Consider the following 25,487-nt stretch of genomic DNA (forward strand, 5'->3'; position numbering starts at 1 on the left):
AGGAACCTTTGATCCTATTGACACAGAAATTGACATACATGTATATACAGACCACTTGATCATGAATGCAAATTTTGAGCCAAATCAGATATTTTTTGCCTCTAATATGGCCAAAGAGCAACAGCCATTTTGTAGGCCATAAGCCTGTATTATCGCTTTTTTCAAACCTAAATGGACAGAAGTCAGGAACCTTTGACCCTATCAACACACACATTTACACACATATATATGCAGACCACTTGATCATGAGTACCAATTTGGAGCCCAATCGGACTTTTCTTCTCTTTTTAATAAATAGAAACACACTGATAGGGAATGTTCTGTCTTACTTATAGAGTGATAGATTTCCAGCAGGTTATATGTGGTCTCTTGCTGCGCTCTGGTGGTCATTTGGTGAAACAGTTACAGTTGAATTATTCTAAATTAAAGCTCTGCTGAACTTATTCAATCTTGCTTGTCTTGCTTAATTGAAGATCTTTATCCTTCTTGGTCATGCTAGTCAGCCGCCTGGGTCATTCTTGTTTATGCCCCGCCCACTTTTTTAAAATTTGCATAATATGCAAAACCTACTTTTGAGATCTTGTCCTTGGATCCTTGACCAATCATGACATGTTTGGTGTCAAACAGTTCAGCAGAGCTTACTCCTCAATAATTATTAAAAAAAATCTTTACATTTATAAACAATATGGCCGCCATATGCAAATGAGTTCTACCATGGTGCAGTAAAATGTCTTTAACACTTATAACTTTTGAATGCTTAACCTGACACTAATACCACTTCAGTCCTTTGATCATTACATGATTCTCAGATACCCTGTCTGTTTACATCCCCAGGGGGCGGGGCCAATGCTCGATAGCTGTTTCTCTAGAACCATACAAGCTATCAAGGTCATCCTAGCCAATTATCATCTATGGCCCATGCACTAATGGTACACCAAATGAAAATTTGATATGGACACTTTTGTGGTCACTATTAGCCAATCACATTCCAGTAAGCTTTTAACAGGCTGAATGTTAATCAGGTCAAAACTTATATACTATATACGGGTTATTTATATGCCCTTTTTATGCCTTGTGTTTTTTCAATTTAAGAACTGAATTTGTTTCACCAAATGCCCACTAGAGTGCAGTAAGACACCACATAAAACCTGATGAACACTACAGCTCAATTTATCAATACTTTTCAACTAGTTTACTCACACCACTCATCTAGCATTGCCATTATGGTCTTTATGGTCACGCTGGTCACCCAGCTTGGTTATGCTGGCCATCCAGCTTGGTCATGCTGGCCATTCACATTGGTCATTATGGTCCTGCTGGTCATTCAGCTTTGTCCTCATAGTAATGGTGGTCTTCCAGCTTGGTCATACTGGCCAACCACCTTTGCCATGCTGGTCATCCAGTTTGGTCATTATGGTCCTCCAGCTTGGTCAATATGGTCAACAAGTTTGTCATCCAGATTAGTCATACTGGTAATCTAGCTTGGTCTTCACGGTCATGCTGGTCATCCTCATCCAGTTTGGCGATGCCGGTCAACCGGCAACATGTTTTAAGCCTAACTGGCCTCCAGGGGTCTCTTTGCCTGTAACTCTCGAACCCCGTAAATCGCCGCTTGCGGCTATATTTATTATAGTTCTTATTCTTTTTCTGCCATAGAAGTGATTGGGCAGAAGAAACCGTAAGGCCTACAGGGCTGAGACTTGGTCATATGGTAGTACTTCTCACCGCTACTCAGATTCAAAAGATGAGCCAAATCGGCCTCAAGGGGGCGCTATGGCGAAGGTCAACGCGTTAGGCCTCGTAACTGCCACGCCCTGATAGCTAGAGCAAAAATTCTTGCATTATATGATTCCTTGGTTAATGGCAAATCAAAAAGGTCAATAGAACCACTAAGCTCCGCCCACTTAGATTTTTTGATATTTAGCATAATATGCAAAACCTACTTTTGAGAACTTGTCCTAAACTCATTGACCAATCCTGACATGTTTGGTGTCAAACAACTCAGCAGAGTCCCAACCTCAATAATTATCAAAAAAATTGTGAAATTTGTAAACAATATGGCCGCCATATGCAAATTAATCTTACCGTGGCACACCCAAATTTACTCTAACAGCTGTAACTTTTGAATGCTTAAACCTACACTAATGCCACTTTAGAACTTTGATGCCAACATGATTCTGAGGTAGCCCGTCAATCTGTGTAGACATACGCCTCCAGGGGGCGGAGCCAAAGCTAAAAATCTGTTTCTCAGGAACCGTACAAGCTATGAAGCTCTCCTTTGGCATGTATCATCTATGGCCTATGTCCTAATGTTTTACAGAAGGAAATTTTGATATGCAAATTTTTGCAATCGTTATTAGCCAATCAGATTCCAGCAAGCTTTTGACATGCTAAACAATGACCAATCAAGACGATACTGATACCCTACATGTATCTTAGGGCCTTCTATCATCCATTAAAATATGGCGTTGATTGGCCTCAAGGGGGCGCTATAGCAGAAAATCAGTTATATCTAAAGGTACAAGTGGCCTAGGCTTGTTATTCTTTTTTAGTTGTATACTTTGCTGTAGCGTTTACAACTTTGTAATTACATATGTTTACCAAAAATGCAAAGATTTTCATCAGTGGCCAAAAGAGTAAAAATTGCTCTTTTCGAACTTGTCTTTAAGTCCTTAATCAATCAAAACAAATTTGGTCTTGATGCAATCTTGAGACCCTGTAGGTAAATAATTATCAAAAAAATCTTGACATTTTAACTATTTGAGGCCCATAAACCTTGATCAAACATGTACGTGAAAGCCTTTTCAGAGTTATTTGGCCAAAACTCTGTCAAAGTTTAAAACATGCCAAAACTGTTGAAGCTACTAATTAACAATGACATTTGAAGTACATGTGCCAAGTATGAGCCAAATAAGTCTTCAGTAGGCTCTACAGTGAAAAAATAACTATTTTCAATTTATTCTATTTATCGCTATTTTCCAACCTAAATGGACAGAAGACAGGAACCTTTCACCCTATCAACACACAAATTTATACACATATATAGACTGATAATCTGATCTTGATTACAAATTTTCAGCCAAATCGGACATGTTTTGCCTCTACAACGGCTGGAAAACTACAGCGATTTTGTAGGCCTCAAGCCTGTATTATCACTTTTTTCAAATCTAAATGGACAGAAGTCAGGAACCTTTCACCCTATCAACACACAAATTTATACACATATATAGACTGATAATCTGATCTTGATTGCAAATTTTGAGCCAAATCAGATATTTCTTGCCTCTAATATGGCCAAAGAGCAACAGCCATTTTGTAGGCCATAAGCCTGTATTATCACTTTTTTCAAACCTAAATGGACAGAAGTCAGGAACCTTTGACCCTATCAACACACAAATTTACAGACATATATATACAGACCACTTGATCATGAGTACCAATTTGGAGCCCAATCGGACTTTTCTTCTCTTTTTAATAAATAGAAACACACTGATAGGGAATGTTCTGTCTTACTTATAGAGTGTTAGATTTCCAGCAGGTTATATGTGGTCTCTTGCTGCGCTCTGGTGGTCATTTGGTGAAACAGCTACATTTGAATTATTCTAAATTAAAGCTCTGCTGAACTTATTTAATCTTTTTTGTCTTGCTTAATTTAACATATTTATCCTTCTTGGTCATGCTGCTCAGCCACCTGGGTCATTCTTATTTATGCTCCACACACTTAATTTTTTTTTAATTTGCATAATATGCAAAACCTACTTTTGAGATCTTGTCTTTGCCTCCTTGACCAATCATGACATGTTTGGTGTCAAACAGTTCAGCAGAGCTTACTCCTCAATAATTATAAAAAAAAATCTTTACATTTATAAACAATATGGCCGCCATATGCAAATTAGTTTTACCATGGTGCAGTAAAATGTCTTCTAACACTTATAACTTTTGAATGCTTAACCTGACATTAATATCACTTCAGTCCTTTGATCATTACATGATTCTCAGATACCCTGTGAGTTTAAGTAGACATACACCCCCAGGGGGCAGAGCCAATGCTCAATAGCTGTTTCTCTAGAACCATACAAACTATCAAGGTCATCCTTGCCAATTATCATCTATGGCCCATGCACTAATGGTACACCAAATGAAAATTTGATATGGACACTTTTGTGGTCACTATTAGCCAATCACATTCCAGCAAGCTTTTGACAGGCAGAATGTTTATCAGGTCAAAACTTATACACTATATATGGGTTATTTATATGCCCTTTTTATGCCTTGTGTTTTTTGAATGTAAGAACTGAAGTTGTTTCACCAAATGCGCACTAGAGTGCAGCAAGACACCACATAAAACCTGATGAACACTACAGCTCAATTTATCAATGCTTTTCAACTAGTTTACTCACACCACTCATCTAGCATTGTCATTATGGTCTTTATGGTCACGCTGGTTACCCAGCTTGGTTATCCAGTTTGGTGATGACGGTCAACCAGCAACAGGTTTTAAGCCTAACTGGCCTCCAGGGGCCTCTTTGCCTTTGACGCTCGAACCCCGTAAATCGCTGCTTGCGGCTATATTTAGGGTTCAAGCACCGAAGGTGCGTAGAACCCTATTGTTTTTGCTAAGATTTTTCTTATTATTATTATTATTATTATTATTATTATTATTCTTTTTCTCCTGTAAAAACAGTTGTGCAGCCTAAACCGTAAGTCATAGAGAAATGAAACTTGGTAGGTAGATGTAGGATCAGTGCATCTCGGTGGACAACAAAAATGGCACCGATTGGTCAAGTGGTGGCGCTATAAACAAGGAAATTCATTTTTCACAATTTTCTCAATAACTCAAAAACCATAAGACCTACATTCAAAATTCTTTTTTGATGGATTCCTTGGGTCAATACCAACAACTTTCCAATTTGGACCATGCACTTCCGTCTATATAGATTTTGTGCTAATTTGCATAATATGCAAAACCTACTTTTGCAAACTAGTCCTAGGAATTTTGACCAATCCTGGCATGTTTGGTATCAAAACACTCGTGAGAGCATGCGCTTCAATATTCATTAAGAAAAAGTTGAAATATGTAAACAATATGGCCGCCATATGCAAATTAGTCCTTCCGGATATATGCCCCATTCACTTCAAGAGGTAAATTTGGAGCACTGTTTCTCAGCAACCGTGCAACCTAGCAAGTTGAAACTTTGCATGCAGAATCTATCATACAGCCTCTAAAGGATGTTCAAAGGGCAACTTAATCAATCAACATGGCTGAACACCATCAGCCAATCAGCATTCAGCAGACATTTTGGCAGGCTGAATGTTGCCCAATCTGGATGATATTTGGCAGTTATGTTCAGGTGGAGACACTGTAGTGACCTGCAAAGTGCTGAAACAATCCGCCCACTGGGGGGCGCTGTTCCAAAAAAACGAGTATATGTCAATCATGCTGTACTATTTTGACATCTAATTGTTTTTGCCATATTTAGTACAGTGGCTCTGACAAATTTCTCAATACAACTATGTTTAAAAAGTGCTTTGTTCATTCATAATTGCTAATTGTTTGAAAATAGCTATATTGAAACTACTCTCTGGATATTTGGCCTATCACCTCCATTTCAGTCTTGCTGCACACTGTAGAGTCTCTAGGTAAATGTTCATTAAAAACATTTGTGAAAATTTCACATACAATACTCTCCAGGCATCAAGCAATCTGTGCGTCCTTGGAATTTCTAACCTAAATTGCTGTAACTCTGCAGTATTTGCTGTAATCTCACAATGTTAAAGACCTCTGTACAATATCACTCTGATGAAGCGCCATTTAATACAGAACTAGATTAAGAATAACTTGACATTACATGTCATAATCAGAACATTCACTCCTTTGTGCCTCTTCTCAACATTAATAACAGGTGAAAGACTTTTGATCATTTTAAATGTGACAGAATGTCTCCAATTGTGTTAGACCTTCTTACACATCACCATCCTATGCTCTAGTAGGCACCATTGTGCTAGTTGGTGCTTGATGAAGCGCCATTTAATTCTGAACTAGATTTATAATAACTTCGTAATGACATGTCATATCAGAACATTCACTCCTTTGTGTTAATTTAAACTTGTTTGGTCAAACATTTCAGCTTGTTCTGCAAAGGTTCAAAGGTCAATCTGAATACCACTTTGTGAACATTCTGGTTGAAGCCACCTGATCAATACCAATAACATGTAGACACCTTTTGACTAGTTCTAACTCACTTAATGAATATCCTACAAAGTTCACTAGATTTACATGTGAATTTAAGCACTGATCAGGTTGAAAGGCCTCTGCTCAACATTAATAACAGGTGAAAAACTTGATAATTTCTAAATGTGACAGGGCATCTCCAATCATATTAGACCTTCTTACACATCACCATTCAATGCTCCAGTAGGCACCATTGTGCAAGTTGGTGCTTGAACCCGATGATTGCCGCTTGCGGCTATATTTATTATTATTATTATTATTATTAGGGTTCAAGCACCGAAGGTGCGTAGAACCCTATTGTTTTTGCTAAGATTTTTCTTATTATTATTATTATTATTATTATTATTATTATTCTTTTTCTCCTGTAAAAACAGTTGTGCAGCCTAAACCGTAAGTCATAGAGAAATGAAACTTGGTAGGTAGATGTAGGATCAGTGCATCTCGGTGGACAACAAAAATGGCACCGATTGGTCAAGTGGTGGCGCTATAAACAAGGAAATTCATTTTTCACAATTTTCTCAATAACTCAAAAACCATAAGACCTACATTCAAAATTCTTTTTTTGCTGGATTCCTTGGGTCAATACCAACAACTTTCCAATTTGGACCATGCACTTCCGTCTATATAGATTTTGTGCTAATTTGCATAATATGCAAAACCTACTTTTGCAAACTAGTCCTAGGATTTTTGACCAATCCTGGCATGTTTGGTATCAAAACACTCGTGAGAGCATGCGCTTCAATATTCATTAAGAAAAAGTTGAAATATGTAAACAATATGGCCGCCATATGCAAATTAGTCCTTCCGGATATATGCCCCATTCACTTCAAGAGGTAAATTTGGAGCACTGTTTCTCAGCAACCGTGCAACCTAGCAAGTTGAAACTTTGCATGCAGAATCTAACATACAGCCTCTAAAGGATGTTCAAAGGGCAACTTAATCAATCAACATGGCTGAACACCATCAGCCAATCAGCATTCAGCAGACATTTTGGCAGGCTGAACGTTGCCCAATCTGGATGATATTTGGCAGTTATGTTCAGGTGGAGACACTGTAGTGACCTGCAAAGTGCTGAAACAATCCGCCCACTGGGGGGCGCTGTTCCAAAAAAACGAGTATATGTCAATCATGCTGTACTATTTTGACATCTAATTGTTTTTGCCATATTTAGTACAGTGGCTCTGACAAATTTCTCAATACAACTATGTTTAAAAAGTGCTTTGTTCATTCATAATTGCTAATTGTTTGAAAATAGCTATATTGAAACTACTCTCTGGATATTTGGCCTATCACCTCCATTTCAGTCTTGCTGCACACTGTAGAGTCTCTAGGTAAATGTTCATTAAAAACATTTGTGAAAATTTCACATACAATACTCTCCAGGCATCAAGCAATCTGTGCGTCCTTGGAATTTCTAACCTAAATTGCTGTAACTCTGCAGTATTTGCTGTAATCTCACAATGTTAAAGACCTCTGTACAATATCACTCTGATGAAGCACCATTTAATACAGAACTAGATTAAGAATAACTTGACATTACATGTCATATCAGAACATTCACTCCTTTGTGCCTCTTCTCAACATTAATAACAGGTGAAAGACTTTTGATCATTTTAAATGTGACAGAATGTCTCCAATTGTGTTAGACCTTCTTACACATCACCATCCTATGCTCTAGTAGGCACCATTGTGCTAGTTGGTGCTTGATGAAGCGCCATTTAATTCAGAACTAGATTTATAATAACTTCGTAATTACATGTCATATCAGAACATTCACTCCTTTGTGTTAATTTAAACTTGTTTGGTCAAACATTTCAGCTTGTTCTGCAAAGGTTCAAAGGTCAATCTGAATACCACTTTGTGAACATTCTGGTTGAAGCCACCTGATCAATACCAATAACATGTAGACACCTTTTGACTAGTTCTAACTCACTTAATGAATATCCTACAAAGTTCACTAGATTTACATGTGAATTTAAGCACTGATCAGGTTGAAAGGCCTCTGCTCAACATTAATAACAGGTGAAAAACTTGATAATTTCTAAATGTGACAGGGCATCTCCAATCATATTAGACCTTCTTACACATCACCATTCAATGCTCCAGTAGGCACCATTGTGCAAGTTGGTGCTTGAACCCGATGATTGCCGCTTGCGGCTATATTTATTATTATTATTCTTTTTCTCCTGTAAAAACAGTTGTGCAGCCTAAACCGTAAGTCATAGAGAAATGAAACTTGGTAGGTAGATGTAGGATCAGTGCATCTCGGTGGACAACAAAAATGGCACCGATTGGTCAAGTGGTGGTGCTATAAACAAGGAAATTCATTTTTCACAATTTCCTCAATAACTCAAAAACCATAAGACCTACATTCAAAATTCTTTTTTTGATGGATTCCTTGGGTCAATACCAACAACTTTCCAATTTGGACCATGCACTTCCGTCTATATAGATTTTGTGCTAATTTGCATAATATGCAAAACCTACTTTTGCAAACTAGTCCTAGGAATTTTGACCAATCCTGGCATGTTTGGTATCAAAACACTCGTGAGAGCATGCGCTTCAATATTCATTAAGAAAAAGTTGAAATATGTAAACAATATGGCCGCCATATGCAAATTAGTCCTTCCGGATATATGCCCCATTCACTTCAAGAGGTAAATTTGGAGCACTGTTTCTCAGCAACCGTGCAACCTAGCAAGTTGAAACTTTGCATGCAGAATCTATCATACAGCCTCTAAAGGATGTTCAAAGGGCAACTTAATCAATCAACATGGCTGAACACCATCAGCCAATCAGCATTCAGCAGACATTTTGGCAGGCTGAATGTTGCCCAATCTGGATGATATTTGGCAGTTATGTTCAGGTGGAGACACTGTAGTGACCTGCAAAGTGCTGAAACAATCCGCCCACTGGGGGGCGCTGTTCCAAAAAAACGAGTATATGTCAATCATGCTGTACTATTTTGACATCTAATTGTTTTTGCCATATTTAGTACAGTGGCTCTGACAAATTTCTCAATACAACTATGTTTAAAAAGTGCTTTGTTCATTCATAATTGCTAATTGTTTGAAAATAGCTATATTGAAACTACTCTCTGGATATTTGGCCTATCACCTCCATTTCAGTCTTGCTGCACACTGTAGAGTCTCTAGGTAAATGTTCATTAAAAACATTTGTGAAAATTTCACATACAATACTCTCCAGGCATCAAGCAATCTGTGCGTCCTTGGAATTTCTAACCTAAATTGCTGTAACTCTGCAGTATTTGCTGTAATCTCACAATGTTAAAGACCTCTGTACAATATCACTCTGATGAAGCGCCATTTAATACAGAACTAGATTAAGAATAACTTGACATTACATGTCATATCAGAACATTCACTCCTTTGTGCCTCTTCTCAACATTAATAACAGGTGAAAGACTTTTGATCACTTCTAAATGTGACAGAATGTCTCCAATTGTGTTAGACCTTCTTACACATCACCATCCTATGCTCTAGTAGGCACCATTGTGCTAGTTGGTGCTTGATGAAGCGCCATTTAATTCAGAACTAGATTTATAATAACTTCGTAATTACATGTCATATCAGAACATTCACTCCTTTGTGTTAATTTAAACTTGTTTGGTCAAACATTTCAGCTTGTTCTGCAAAGGTTCAAAGGTCAATCTGAATACCACTTTGTGAACATTCTGGTTGAAGCCACCTGATCAATACCAATAACATGTAGACACCTTTTGACTAGTTCTAGCTCACTTAATGAATATCCTACAAAGTTCACTAGATTTACATGTGAATTTAAGCACTGATCAGGTTGAAAGGCCTCTGCTCAACATTAATAACAGGTGAAAAACTTGATAATTTCTAAATGTGACAGGGCATCTCCAATCATATTAGACCTTCTTACACATCACCATTCAATGCTCCAGTAGGCACCATTGTGCAAGTTGGTGCTTGAACCCGATGATTGCCGCTTGCGGCTATATTTATTATTATTATTCTTTTTCTCCTGTAAAAACAGTTGTGCAGCCTAAACCGTAAGTCATAGAGAAATGAAACTTGGTAGGTAGATGTAGGATCAGTGCATCTCGGTGGACAACAAAAATGGCACCGATTGGTCAAGTGGTGGCGCTATAAACAAGGAAATTCATTTTTCACAATTTTCTCAATAACTCAAAAACCATAAGACCTACATTCAAAATTCTTTTTTTGATGGATTCCTTGGGTCAATACCAACAACTTTCCAATTTGGACCATGCACTTCCGTCTATATAGATTTTGTGCTAATTTGCATAATATGCAAAACCTACTTTTGCAAACTAGTCCTAGGAATTTTGACCAATCCTGGCATGTTTGGTATCAAAACACTCGTGAGAGCATGCGCTTCAATATTCATTAAGAAAAAGTTGAAATATGTCAACAATATGGCCGCCATATGCAAATTAGTCCTTCCGGATATATGCCCCATTCACTTCAAGAGGTAAATTTGGAGCACTGTTTCTCAGCAACCGTGCAACCTAGCAAGTTGAAACTTTGCATGCAGAATCTATCATACAGCCTCTAAAGGATGTTCAAAGGGCAACTTAATCAATCAACATGGCTGAACACCATCAGCCAATCAGCATTCAGCAGACATTTTGGCAGGCTGAATGTTGCCCAATCTGGATGATATTTGGCAGTTATGTTCAGGTGGAGACACTGTAGTGACCTGCAAAGTGCTGAAACAATCCGCCCACTGGGGGGCGCTGTTCCAAAGAAACGAGTATATGTCAATCATGCTGTACTATTTTGACATCTAATTGTTTTTGCCATATTTAGTACAGTGGCTCTGACAAATTTCTCAATACAACTATGTTTAAAAAGTGCTTTGTTCATTCATAATTGCTAATTGTTTGAAAATAACTATATTGAAAGTACTCTCTGGATATTTGGCCTATCACCTCCATTTCAGTCTTGCTGCACACTGTAGAGTCTCTAGGTAAATGTTCATTAAAAACATTTGTGAAAATTTCACATACAATACTCTCCAGGCATCAAGCAATCTGTGCGTCCTTGGAATTTCTAACCTAAATTGCTGTAACTCTGCAGTATTTGCTGTAATCTCACAATGTTAAAGACCTCTGTACAATATCACTCTGATGAAGCGCCATTTAATACAGAACTAGATTAAGAATAACTTGACATTACATGTCATATCAGAACATTCACTCCTTTGTGTTAATTTAAACTTGTTTGGTCAAACATTTCAGCTTGTTCTGCAAAGGTTCAAAGGTCAATCTGAATACCACTTTGTGAACATTCTGGTTGAAGCCACCTGATCAATACCAATAACATGTAGACACCTTTTGACTAGTTCTAACTCACTTAATGAATATCCTACAAAGTTCACTAGATTTACATGTGAATTTAAGCACTGATCAGGTTGAAAGGCCTCTGCTCAACATTAATAACAGGTGAAAAACTTGATAATTTCTAAATGTGACAGGGCATCTCCAATCATATTAGACCTTCTTACACATCACCATTCAATGCTCCAGTAGGCACCATTGTGCAAGTTGGTGCTTGAACCCGATGATTGCCGCTTGCGGCTATATTTATTATTATTATTATTATTATTATTATTATTATTATTATTATACACTTAAATTCACATTGTATTAACACTGAAAACACATCTTGTCTCTGAACACATCTTCAAAGAGAACATCTACCTTTATTTTAGTCTATTTCAGTTATTTTAACATGCATAGAAGCCTGTTCCCTTTGCCTTCCCTTTAGATTTATTACATTTTATTTAGATACTGTTACAAAATGCTGATGTAGAAGAATGTACTTCAAAACAGCCACTTTAACAACCACAGTAAACATTACAATGTATTCAAATTTTGAGTGATTAAGTTTTCAAACTGTTCTGCAAGGCTGTTTTTGGTGTGTATTAATTTTTGTTGGTTTGTTACAGTAAATGGGGACTGAAACAGGGGAACCAAATATGTCCATCCTGGTCTACATTTGGATCCAAATCAGACACACTAACAGCCCAATTTTCAGCAACTATTTTGAGCTAAATAAAGGCTGAGAAGTATTAACCCTATTTAGTCCAGTGAACAATGACATCTGGTGTTTTTTGGGTTATGTGTCAGGGCTAAATGTGATTTGTAAAAGACATCCATCCTAGTCTAAGTTTGGACCAAACAGACATACTAAACACAGCCCAATTGTGAAAGACTAGTTGAGGGATACATTAAAAGCACACCATGTATAATTAACCAATTTTTTGAGAGTTAGACTAGTTAATTAAACACATACAGTCATGTTTACTGGAGTGAAAACCTACACCCACACCGGCCCTTTCCGGATAAGATTTGGTGACTCCTGAGCTAAATAAAGACTAGGGAAGTCTGGCCAGATTTAGCCCAAAAACACAACATCCAAATGACCTCTGGTGGGTATTGCTGCTTGGTGGGTATTGCTGTTTACTAGCTAGCAGGTAAAGGCTACACAATAACCACAGGAGGGCAATTCAGTTTGGTTTAAATTCAGGTTTAGAGAACCAAGTACAAAGTAACGGCTTTGTTCTTACTTTCAGAAACAAAGGGGTTAACATCACAAAGTGTGTCGCCCAATGTGACTTGGCAAGTCATATGTAGGGCATTCTTCCTCCTTCTCTATGAATGTTCACTTGTTCGTTGCTTTGTTGATGAGTTTAAAAATCATAAATACAGTGACAGTTACTCTGTAGAAGCACAAATAAGAGTGTTGATACAAAGCCTACCACATGCAGTGGTATGCACATTGGTATTTAATTTAATTCACTCTGTAATGGCCAAAAGTAAAATTAAACTAAATTACACAATTACTATGTGTACATGATTAAAAAAATGGCTCTTTGCTATGTGGTGTGAAGAGCTAGAGTATATTCACTAATCCACCAAGACATTTAAATTTTATATTTTATATTGTGTAGGGCCACCTTTTACTTTCCAAACAGCTTTAAGGCATGAACTCCATTAGAGATATCTAGCATTAACTTTCAGCAGTTTGTTCTGCAACAGCTTTTCTTTGGAATCAAACCAGAGAAACAGTCCTCACTTCCCATGTACACTTTTTTTAAGCTCTTTGAAGCATGCCATGATCTTAGGATCCTAGGTACTGTGTCTTGCACATTTGATTATTGGTGTAGAATAGTGAGCAACAACGCTTTTACAGTTTGTATTTCCCATACAGGCAAGCACACAGTTCTGCACCAATAATTGCAGTCATTTCAAGACTCCAAACAATACACTAGCCTGAATTTGTAACAAGATTCAGTTGTAAGCTGGTTTGGATAAGATCGCCTGTAAGTAAATAAATGCAAATCACATTGGATGGCTGTTTCAACACACCCACCTCTACTCTAGAGGAGCTTATGGAGCTGGTTTGTTTTAACAGGTGTGTCACACCAACAAAACCGAGAGGTGGGGCCAAAACCTGAAAGGTGCAGAGCTCTGCTTTTGGACTGGAGTTTATTTATGTGTATATTGTGTGCTTATTGTTAAGAATTTCGCTAAACTAAGGACTTTAATAAAATCCAAATTGGTCAGATGTGTTGGATGCGTGTGTACAGAGATATTTAAATATAAAAATACATTTTATGAGCAATTTATATTAATGTATAATATGAAATAATCTGAAATAAATGATGAATAAATATGCTCATTATTGCCATGTTCCATTAATACACAGATAAATGTATTGGATCAAAAGATATTTAATTTTTTTCACCACTAATAACCCTAATTAAAAGAAAACATGTCCAGCTTAAGCTAGTCAATCTGGTTGCACCACTTTAGCTCTTGACTAGCATAGGTTGGTCCAAATTCCTACAATTTGTAGAAATTTAATTTTCAGTTTGTACTGGGGGCTCTATTCTTATTTTTCAGTTAATAAGAGTTAATATTGGCCATGTTTTTGTTAATCCCTGTCATTTCTACGTAATGTTTTATTGGTTTCAAAGTAATTGCAATATATATAAAAAAATAGCACAATCAATCTCAATTCAGAAGATAAAACCATTTTAGCGCCTACTTTGCTAGGTTTACATAAGTTTAAGTACAATGTAGTCTGTAGTAAATAGTACAAATAAGGAAAAAAATATTGATGAGTATATACAGCTCTGGAACAGAAATGAAGAGAGCTCTTTAGTTTCTGAATCAGTTTCTCTGATTTTGCTATATATAGGTATATGTTTGAGTAAAATGAACATTGCTGTTTTGTTTTGTTTTTCGATAAACTACAGACATTTCTCCCAAATTCAAATGTCAATGACAAATGTCATTTAGAGCATTTATTTGCAGAAAATGAGAAATGGCTGAAATAACACAAAAGATGCAAAGCTCAAATAATGGAAAGAAAACAAGTTCATATTCATTAAGTTTTAAGAGTTCAGAAATCAATATTTGGTGAAATAACCCTGGTTTTTAATCACAGTTTTCATGCATCTTGGCATGTTTTCCTCCACCAGTCTTACACACTGCTTTTGGATAACTTTAATGCCACTCCTGGTGCAAAAATTAAAGCAGTTCAGCTTGGTTTGATGGCTTGTGATCATCTATCTTCCTCTTGATTATATTCCAGAGATTTTCAATTTGGTAAAATCAAATCATAATTTTTAAGTGGTCTCTTATTTTTTGCAGAGCTGTTACTGCATGTGACATCTGATCAGTCAGGTGAGTTATAGTGTATCTTAGTGTAGGTTAAAGCACGTGAGGCTCTGAGTGTTGTATAAGCTCGGTTTCCTGAATGAGCAGAGCTCTCGGGTCGGGTCATATGATCAGAGCGGAAGAGTAGAAGAAAAACACCGGTAACCGGTCCAACTCGATCTCAGTCCAGAAAGACCAGCCGCGCTCAGGCACGAGGTACTGTCTGCGCGGCTGTAGTTAGGTAGCCTACAGTTCTCCGTTTACTTTAGAACGGCTGTCCCCCGCGCAGCTGTAGTTAGTTATAGTAAACATGGGTTCAGCGGCTCCGCTCTCTCTGCTGCTGCTGCTGAGCGCGGTGCTGCTGCTGCTGAGCAGCGTGTCCGGCAGCACAGCCCGCTACACCCCGGACTGGAAAAGCCTGGACGCCAGACCGCTCCCCTCCTGGTATGACCAGTCCAAATTCGGCATTTTCATCCACTGGGGGGTCTTCTCAGTACCGTCCTTCGGCAGCGAGTGGTTCTGGTGGTATTGGAAGGGTCAGAAAATTCCTGGGTACATCTGGTTCGTGGATAAAAACTATCCTCCTGGATTCGAGTACGCAGAGTTTGCCCCTGGTTTCAAGGCAGAGTTTTGGGATCCAGATGAATGGGCTGAGATCTTTGAAGCTTCTGGGGCGAAGTAAGTAACGTTAAATGCAAAAGGTCCACAATGCTCTATTACAGAAGGAGCACACTTAAACCAATCAACCTCCTTTAAGTTTATTGTACAGTATTTGGGACCTGTAGGGGAGAGAATCAGACGTTACAGTAGATGGTCGCCGGCATGTTTATGTCGCTGTCAAAGTATATGTAGTATTAGCTAACAAACTAACACAAGTAGTGACTGATAAACTCATACAAACTCATTTCAGACACTCAAAAACACCCTAAAATATTTTAGGGCAATAGGAGCCATTAGGGTACAGCCTTTTTGCTGTTTGTAGCAAAATAAAAAAATCACACTGCTCTCATTTACCATTAAATTAACTACAAAAGAGTGCTTTATTAGTAAAAAAAAAAGAGTGCTTTATTAGTAAAAAGAGTGCTTTATTAGTAAAAAGAGTGCTTTTTTAGTAAAAGGAGGAGAGTCGAACAGCACTTGTATAATGGCGAGTATATGTATTTAATTGATGGATAAAAAACACGCTCATTTCGGCCTTTAGGAAAGCCTAAGGCTGAGAAAGGACTAAGGGTAGAAACATTTATGTTTTATTTGAGAGACAAATAAATATACTGGTGATTATACGAGTGCATTTCGTATTGTCTATTGTGGATTCAGCACATTAGAAGTATTTGGGATAGGAGCCTGTTTGTTGACTCTTTGTGTAATATTAGATGGATCACTGACCTTACAATCTGGTAACTAACTGATATCTCATCATATCGTGTGCAATAATATTGGCAAGTAAAATTGAATTTTAATTTTATTGCGCAATGTATTCTTCAAAAAAAAAATTACATCAGTTTTCACAAAAATAACATATTGCCCACCCTTAGTGTCAAGTGCTGAACTGGTCTTCACACCTCTTCAATTTAAACACATAGCTGTACCCAGGGTGAGTGGCTCTCCACACCCCAGGTACTTCTCTTGGACTAGCTGACATGATGTCTGCATTCTCAGCAGTAAGCTGTGCTCAAACTCAGGCAGGCTCATGCACATCTTCCCCCAATTTGCTCCGTTGTGGTGCTGGATTGCATTAGTTAATGTTGGGTCTGTGATCATTCACCCAGACCTTTCTTTGTTAAGCACAGCATTGCACAAAAATTTACGCATTGTGGCTGCACCCCAGCTAGCAGTGTCCCAGTTTCAGCTGCTTTAATGTTTTGCCACACCAAAGTGCCCCATTCTATTTGGGGCATGCACAGCACCAAGCACCATGTTCTGCATGCCTTCTATTCCAAGCTAGCTGTGCAAATTTTCAGTTCCTTCTTGAACCTGCTTTTAAAATGGGTGTTTTAAGAGTGACAGACTTCCACAAGCCCCAGTGGCTGACTTAGACTCACAACTCTCATATTATAGCTGTCTACCTTATAAGCACATTGTTCTTTAAGCTGGCCTTAGTCGTGATTCTACAGAATAGTTTAGATCCTCTTTCACTGGTATTGAGCTGTAGTTTTTCCAAAAGACTAACATTACTGGGTGAGATAAAAGGTGGCACCAGGTTTGTGTTAGACATAAATATTGTTTTTATTTCCTTAATGATTATTTATTATACAATGTAAAAGGTTTTTGGCTAAGCTCTTGCTGTATTGCATAAAGAGTTGAGGGAATATCCAGTTTGCACTGAAAGCGTTAAAAAGCTATGAAAGCTATTTGCCCCCAGCACTCCCAAATACAGGCTTTCAGACGATGCTCCCAACAGGCTTACAAAAAAGCAACGTGACTGCCTCAGAACAGGTTGTGTTGTGTCACAAGAGTTTCAAAGCGTTTCAAATCTTTTTGCAAGCTTTGGTACATGCCTAATTGCAGGCAGCTGATCTGAGATCAGAATGTTTTCTCCCCACGTTTCTAAATGAGAGCTGAACTGTCATTTCTCTGAACTCAGAACAGTGTTTGTTGTCAATATGATACACAACAACATTATCACATTTCAAAGAAGCAAAACATTGAGAAAAATCACACACGTTGCATTGCTTTATTATTTATTGCTCATAATTTGTCAAAACCATTAGCATTTGTGAAATGGAAGTATCTCAAAAAAGACTTGGGTCTGCTTTTTGAGATAATTTTGGACTTTAAGACAAACAGGTAAAGTGTCTAATGGTCCCGCACTGTGGTGGATGATCATTGGAACGTCTCAAATCCTTTTCTGAATCATTTGGTTCGATGTCCCAAAGTCCCCCCCAAAAAATGTGATCACGTGTTCTATGTGATGTCCTTTCAGTTAGTGCAGTTTCTATTATGCAGCAAATGTGCATTCCATGGGGAGGAGTTAGTGCCAAATTGAAAAGCAAACACTATAATGGAAAAAAGGACATACAATTTACACGATGCATTGCTTTTACTAACTAACATGCAGAATATTTGCCAAAATGAAATGCAGAACCACTTTTACATTTCACTGCACTTGATCTCTTTATTATAAAACTATACATGAATTCACCAACAACACATTATTACACAAATTTCTCTCCATATGTGACTGCCTGGAGTACTAAAACCTCAGCTTCCTGAAGGCACAAAGAGGCTGCTGTAGTATCAAGCATAGAGCGCTGTGAAATGAGCAGTCATGTGACTTTCCTGCCAAAATAAAAGTCCGCTTGTGATATTTTACATTTAAATAGAACTCCTTTGTTTTCGAATTGATTTTAACAGCGCGGCAAACCACTGAATTTGTCTATTTGCCTAGTATAAAATAATGCTACTTTTATTAAAATGCTATGTGTTGTGAGTCAGAATATATTGATAAATTACTAGGGTTAAACCAGCAACACTAGTATTGGTTTCCTACCTTTTCTTTTATGATCTACATATATTCAATCATATATATATATGGCATTTATTGTCTAAGACTCTGTATTTTCTTCAACTTGTTAATAGTAATTTATTTACAGACAGGTTCTAAAATCGTTTTGGACTCTGGCCGAGCAGCATTGTGATTCTTGTAACACTTGGCCAGAGTTCAAAACGATTTTCTTTCAAAATAAAAGTCCCCCTAAAATTTAATAAAACTCTGTTTTGATTCTGTAAATGGAATACTATGAACTAGTTTGATAATATATATATAGTTATATAGAGCAAAACTAACGTAAAGCTTTTTCAAACTTAAACACATAGAATAATGTAGATAATAAAAAAAGTAAGAAATTGTTCTGAAATAAGTGTTGATAGAATCACAACGCTTGGCCAAGCCCTCGTGTCATATGATTCTGTAAGGTGTCTGGTCATATGATCAGAGCGGAAAAAAAAAAACATAAAACTGGTCCAGCTCGCTCCTGAGAGCCGGACACGGGCTCGAGATACTGTCAGTGCGGATGTAGATAGATAGGTTAGACCCCTCTATGTTTTATTAGAGACCGCTGGCTGTCCGTCGTTATTAGTTAGTTAGTTAACTTATAGTAAACATGGGTTCAGCGGCTCCGCTCTCTCTGCTGCTGCTGAGCGCGGTGCTGCTGCTGAGCAGCGTGTCCGGCAGCACAGCCCGCTACACCCCGGACTGGAAAAGCCTGGACGCCAGACCGCTCCCCTCCTGGTATGACCAGTCCAAATTCGGCATTTTCATCCACTGGGGGGTCTTCTCAGTACCGTCTTTCGGCAGCGAGTGGTTCTGGTGGAACTGGAAGCAGAATTCTTCGAGTTACGTCTCGTTCATGACTAAAAACTACCCTCCTGGATTCGAGTACGCAGAGTTTGCTCCTGGTTTTAAAGCCGAGTTCTGGGATGCAGATGAATGGGCTGAGATCTTTGAAGCTTCTGGGGCGAAGTAAGTGACTGCATAAATGCCCTGCTTAAAAATCCAGCTCATGGCCAGCTGCTCATCCAGAAAACTCACATCCCATAGGATGGTAGTAGTCCAGCTCTTTAAGTAGTTCTTGGCCAGCATAGGATAGGTTTTTTATTATTTTTTTATAGATGACCAGCTGATCTTTAGCTGGATGATGGAAGGATGGATGGTGTGATGTGGGGTGGTGTAAGGTTAGGGCTGGATGACAATTAAATAAATGTAATTATCCTTAATACAATATAAAACCCCTAATAGTGTGAAGTATTTATTGTTCTGTGATATTTTGCAATAATACAGTAGTACAGTGCCAGTATTCAAATAAGCCAGTGGTCCAACATGTCTTAATACTTAATCCTATACTGATACTAATCTAGCTGGTGTATCAAAGATTGGAGTAAAATTAATTTTATTTACAGGGATGCAGCAAAAACTAAGTTTAAATATCTTGCATCTTTTTAACACTTAAACACATTCAACAGGGTTTAATATGTTTTATTATTGCCTCTTAAATAAGGTATATAGGTAATTACAAAACCTACTAAGAAAAAAACTATTTTTAATTGATGTCATGAAAAATTGCAGCAATTACAAAAGTCCAGATTATCCATCTGTATCAATCAAGTTGTAGCATGATGTTTGTGATATTTTTATTTATTTTAGTATATGCCTTACACACATGCAGTGTGTATGATTACAATGCTGAAACATCATTTTGTAGTTGCACTGTTTATGAGAAGTGATGAAATGGAGAGGGGTTAAACATGTACACTGACCGTTTCCTGAAAGTCTTCATGGTTTCGTTTCATCCTGTAAGCTGTGGTAGTGATTACATATCAGCTTTGTGATCAGCAGAAAATGCAGTCGGCTCGGATGTTAGAGAGGAAAAAGACTGAATTTATGCACTCTCTATTTCTTCTTGTGAAGTAGATAGTTAGGTAAGATAGATAAAATACACAGTAAAACATAAAGCTCAGCGCAAGTGAGCTGAATCAGTTTAAAGCAGCAAATTTAGACCTTTTAGAATTCCTTCATAATAAAACAAAGATCAAGCTTTACTGGATTGAAAAATATGATTTACTAATGTTTTCATTTTTGTGCTGAACAGATACATTGTGTTTACTTCAAAACACCACGAAGGCTTCACCAACTGGGGATCCCCAACTTCATGGAACTGGAACTCTGTTGATAACGGGCCTCACAGAGACATCGTCGGAGAGTTGGCAACTGCTGTTCGTAAACGAAAGTGTGTTTTCAATTTAGTCTCTGTTGGTGTCCTTCAAATATGCATGCCTTTCATTTAGTACAAGTAATGCAGATATTGGGCTTAATGCCATGTTTGTGTTTTTTATGCTATAGGTCTGTGCACTTTGGACTCTACCACTCCCTGTTTGAATGGTTTCACCCTCTTTACCTGAGCGACAAGGCCTCGAACTTCACAAAACAAGACTTTGTTTCCAGCAAAGTCATGCCTGAGTTCTATGATCTGGTCACAAGGTAACTGGAAGCACCTGCACATTCAGCATGTCATGTGGTGTGTCATAAGGAAATGTTAAAATCCCATTGGTCTTTGCAACCTGTTGAGTATGCACACAATTTAGATTGTTTAGCTTCCAAGTGTTTTGCGTAAGCAAATAAGAAATGCCATCTTTTCAGGTACAAGCCAGAACTAATATGGTCTGATGGCGATTGGGAAGCCCCTGATACTTACTGGAACTCCACAGAATTCCTAGCTTGGCTCTACAATGACAGTCCCGTCAAGGTAGAAAACCTGTTGTGTAATCTTTTTTTTGATCTGAAGTTTGTTTTGGCATTCTTTTATTTATCTCCGTTTTAAATTTCTCCATGCAGGATGTAATTGTGGTCAATGACCGGTGGGGACAGGGGTGCTACTGTAAACATGGCGGTTACTACAACTGTGCTGACAAGTACACTCCGACTGAGCCACCCAAGCACAAATGGGAGAAATGTAATTCAATGGATAAATACTCCTGGGGTTATCGGCGGAACATGAAATTCAGCGATGTGTTGGATTTACCTGCCATTATACAGGTGAAAAAGAAGTTGTCATGTAATGTAAGTTATGTTGAATCTTTGTAGCTATCTGCGGAATTATTGCTAACTTTTGCTCCTTCTGTATCTCTGTCTCCTGACTGCAGGACTTCGTCTACACCGTGGCTCTTGGAGGGAATTATTTGCTCAACATCGGGCCTGCATCAGATGGCAAGATCCCAATCGTGTTTGAAGAACGTCTCCGATCCATTGGTGCATGGTTGAAAATCAATGGGGAGGCTATTTATGGCACCAAACCATGGAGGCTCTCCACTGAGAATGGCACTGTGCCCGTCTGGTGAGTTTTATTTGTTTTATTTTTTTTTTACACTGGAAACACCATTGTTAATTTTGGAAGCTAGAGAACAGCTCATTTTCTAGCTGTATCAGTAACGCTACAGTAGAATATCTGCTTTGTCATGTGATTGTAGGGCACTTTAAAGTTCTTGTGAAGGTTTGCAGAGTTATTTAGCAGCAGTGTTAAGAGTGCTACACATTTTTTGTCACAAGCTGTCACAAAACAGCTTTACAAAGATACGGGCAGAACTGCCAAGCTTAAAAGAATTTTATTAGTACAACACCCCTACCCAAAGCCCTATCCCTGGTGAGTGTGTCTGTGAGCAAAAAAAGAGTGCGTAAGAGTGTGAGCAAGAGTGTGAATGAAAGTGTGAGTGAAAGAGAGTGAGGTTGAGGGAGAGTGAGGGAGGACCACATGCCTCCTCCGATACATGTATCGGAGGAGGCATGTGGTCCTCCTGATGTTGGGGCATCACTAGTGATAGGAGGAGTCCTAATGAGTGGGTTGTGTAATTGGCCGTGTAAATTGGGAAAAAATTTGACATAAAAAAAGAAATGTTCTAAATGACCTAAAATAAGCTATTTATACATTGAACTCTATTATTAAATTTTTTATCCCCCTCCTGTAAAGTTGCTGTTTTTGAGATGCTTGTTTTTAATTGGACAGCAATGATATGCTGTGCAGCTTCTAATCTCTTCACATAAACAATTATTGGCAGCAGTTTCAGTTCTGAAATTGTGGTACACTTTGCTTGTGACCTGTGGCTTTAGAACCAGAAGAGAAAACATTTAAATGTGAGCCTTTGTTTATAAGATGATGTAATTTGCCACCAATCGCCACCAAAGACCTTTCCAACCTATTCACCTCAACACACTTACATTTCACCAGTTCTTATCTGCCAAGTTCTGTATGTCCATAGAAGATGACATCTGTTTTAAATCATTAGCCTAGCTAGCATTGTCGTTGTGAGGGTAATAACTAAGGAATCCGTAAACTTTAGCCATAATTCACATATCATATGAAGGTACAGAATTTTTACGCTCTGACCAGAACAAGTGATTAATTCAGCTCGGAAATAACGCTAGCATCACCAGTTAGCTGTAAGCCATTGTACCTAAACTGCTATTTTCGGGCCAGCTTGTGTATTTATACTTGTATACCAAGAACATTCTTTTTTTTTTCATTTGGAATTTACTAAATAACCTTTTGATCAAAATATGGTGAAAAATCACAATTTTCTTAATATTTGCATCTTATTTTAAAGCGTTTTAAGCAGGGCTGGTATACTTCATTTTTACAGAGCAACACATTTCAGCTATTAATGTAAAAAATGTCTTAAGAGTGTAGTTACTCTTTACGACATACTTGAGTAGCCTAGAATCTCCTGAAAATACCCTCTGGCAGCGTTTGACAGTTTCCTATAAATTATTTGTCATTAAACACATTTGGCCTAGTGTTGTAAGAGATATATGAAGTATTTACACTATGGACTTCCACTGTCTGCCAGTGCCAGCATGTATGATGATGTACACCACAGGCAGTGGCATTTATACTATTCATATAGAAATTATAATATATCGACCAAAATTAAGAAATATATTGCAAAAAAAAAATTTGCCATTTAGTCCAGCACTAACCTGTAGTGTGAAGGACAAACTACAAGAGTTGGCCATCTGAGGGTCATGTGATTACAATGGAGAATAGTCCATGTGATGTTCAATTTGAAGCCCCTAAAACACTTGCATTTTTGGATCTTAGTTCTCATTCATCTTGAGAGGTTTTAAGTTTAAGTTTCAGCTCAGTAAAGCACTTTAGGTACCAAAAATGTTTTTCAGTAGAATTGTGCTTCAAATACAGAACTTTATGTTAAACAGATTGTTAGTTATTCAATAACAAGTCAACATTACCTATATTGACAGCGAAAAAAAAAGTGAAGTTAAGCTGTGATGTTAAATGCAATGCTGTCAAAATAATTTGTGCTGTGCCAGTGAAACCAATACAAAAAGTTTGTCTAAAGCCTGAGGATATTTTGTATATTTGGATCAGGGCAAAAGTATCTTGATCAAAGTTTGTCACATACATAGTCAAACATAGAATGAGCAGTAAAATGCTTTGATAACTTCCTGCGCGCGTTAAACAGTGAAAGAATTTAGATCAAACTAATTTGGAAAATACAAAATGAACAAAATATTTACAGAGATAAAAAGAATTTGGTACAGAATAAAATAGTAATATATACACAGTAGAGAAATAAATTGGTGCCATGTAGAGATGAGTGTAGAAGTGCAAAGCTCAATATGTGCTAGAATATGCAACAAAATGCTGTGCATCACCCAGAGGTAATAAATAATTATAATGTTACTTGATTTGTAAGAAAGCAGTGTGTTTAAATACGTTCCTCTGCTTTTCCTCCCAATTACAGGTACACTTCAACAGACTCTGCTGTGTATGCCATCTTTCTAACCAATCCAGGGCAGTACTCTTTTCAACTCTTTACCCCTGTAACCTCGGAGAAAACCGTGGTACGTATTTCTGTGGTTGTGTGCACTGTTTTACACTATTGTCATTCAACTGCAAAGAAAATGGCAAATCACTGCTGTTAATTCGTGTATTTGTTTTTAAATGTATTTTCCATTTAGGTGACACTATTGGGCATCCCTGACCCTCTAAAATGGGCACCTCTGCATTCATCTGGCCTCGTCATGCTTCTGCCAGAACTGCCCTACACTCCTGCCCAGGCGTGGGTCATCAAAATGCAAGGAGTAGCTTAGCACTGTGATGACATTTTTAAATATTAATTTTGTGTAAGTGACCTTCGACAATCAGGGATTTTATATAGACGTGAAGATTAATGTGTAATTTCTTGACTCATCACTTTACTTGGCTCATAAGGGATTTAATAATTTGAATGTAATTTTTACATTTTTTCCAGACAGCGCACATTGTAAACCTGGCTATGTGAAGCTGAATAGCGCACTGTTGTTTAGTAGATTATAGATTTTCTAAAAGTGGACACAGTTAGTTAAAATAAACATTAAAAAGTTGGTACTTTGTATCAGTGACAATGTGTGTCTTTGCTTTAGGGTGGACCAGGGAATGAGAAATTTATTTTTTTACTTTTCCAGTTTTTTATTGGACATGCTGCCTTACTGTATTTGTCCATGCCACTTTTTACTGTTTTTTAATGATATGCATTTTATAGTTAACCCTTGGGAAAATAAATGTTCCAAATATGGGTATTAGGGTATTATTGCACTGTCACTATCCTTGTTAATTCTATGTGTTTACAAATCAAATCTTTTTTTGCTGACATTTTACAGAATAGCACATAATATTGCAAGACTGAATGAAATATTCTAAACATTGTAAAAAAAAAAAAAAAAAAAAATCTGAAACTGTCACAATAAACCAGATTCTTTTTTGTCTCATTGACTGTGATTCGTTTGCTTTATTTAAAAAGCTATTAAGCTGCTGGGACAGATTAGATGCTATCATATATCTTCCTCCCTTCTGTATCCTCCCTTCATTGCCTTCTGCTCTGTCAGGGGACTGCTTGAAGGGATGGGGGAGTAATGGCCCTGCTCGCGTGCTGTTACGTATACTGCAATGCTGCACTGAGCCGCAGTGTGTGTGTGTGTGTGTGTGTGTGTCAGCTGGCCAGACGGGAAGCGTGCCTCCTGCTACTGCTGCTGCTGCTGTTGCTGCCACTCCACAGTGAGGGAGAGGAGGGGGAAGGACTGAGAGA

The 25,487-nt window shown here is 37.8% G+C and overlaps 1 protein-coding gene across 2 annotated transcripts; it reads left to right on the forward strand.

The window, feature by feature from the left end:
- The first annotated feature begins 15,050 nt into the window (after positions 1–15,050).
- fuca1.2 (alpha-L-fucosidase 1, tandem duplicate 2) lies at positions 15,051–25,170 on the forward strand. Of its 2 annotated transcripts, none has more exons than XM_015605832.3 (8): positions 15,051–15,590; positions 20,501–20,638; positions 20,752–20,889; positions 21,049–21,154; positions 21,244–21,444; positions 21,552–21,742; positions 24,165–24,264; positions 24,382–25,170. In XM_015605832.3, the coding sequence occupies exons 1-8, from the start codon at positions 15,223–15,225 to the stop codon at positions 24,511–24,513; spliced, it is 1,374 nt and encodes a 457-aa protein (XP_015461318.3). In that variant the 5' UTR covers positions 15,051–15,222; the 3' UTR covers positions 24,514–25,170. The 2 variants fall into 2 exon arrangements, with proteins under 2 accessions (XP_015461318.3, XP_007249384.1); XM_007249322.4 differs by lacking the exon at positions 15,051–15,590 and adding an exon at positions 18,863–19,374.
- Positions 25,171–25,487: the final 317 nt, after the last annotated feature.

This window comes from Astyanax mexicanus, chromosome 3, assembly GCF_023375975.1.
Source record: "Astyanax mexicanus isolate ESR-SI-001 chromosome 3, AstMex3_surface, whole genome shotgun sequence".
Classification (NCBI taxonomy): Eukaryota; Metazoa; Chordata; class Actinopteri; order Characiformes; family Acestrorhamphidae; genus Astyanax; species Astyanax mexicanus.

Excerpts from the sequence above, each read along its gene's own strand:
- fuca1.2 (XM_015605832.3), top strand. The coding sequence starts at position 15,223 with ATGGGTTCAGCGGCTCCGCTCTCTCTGCTGCTGCTGCTGAGCGCGGTG. Across the intron at positions 20,639-20,751 it reads ACTGCTGTTCGTAAACGAAA|GTCTGTGCACTTTGGACTCT; the intron begins GTGTGTTTTCAA and ends TTTATGCTATAG. Across the intron at positions 20,890-21,048 it reads TTCTATGATCTGGTCACAAG|GTACAAGCCAGAACTAATAT; the intron begins GTAACTGGAAGC and ends CCATCTTTTCAG.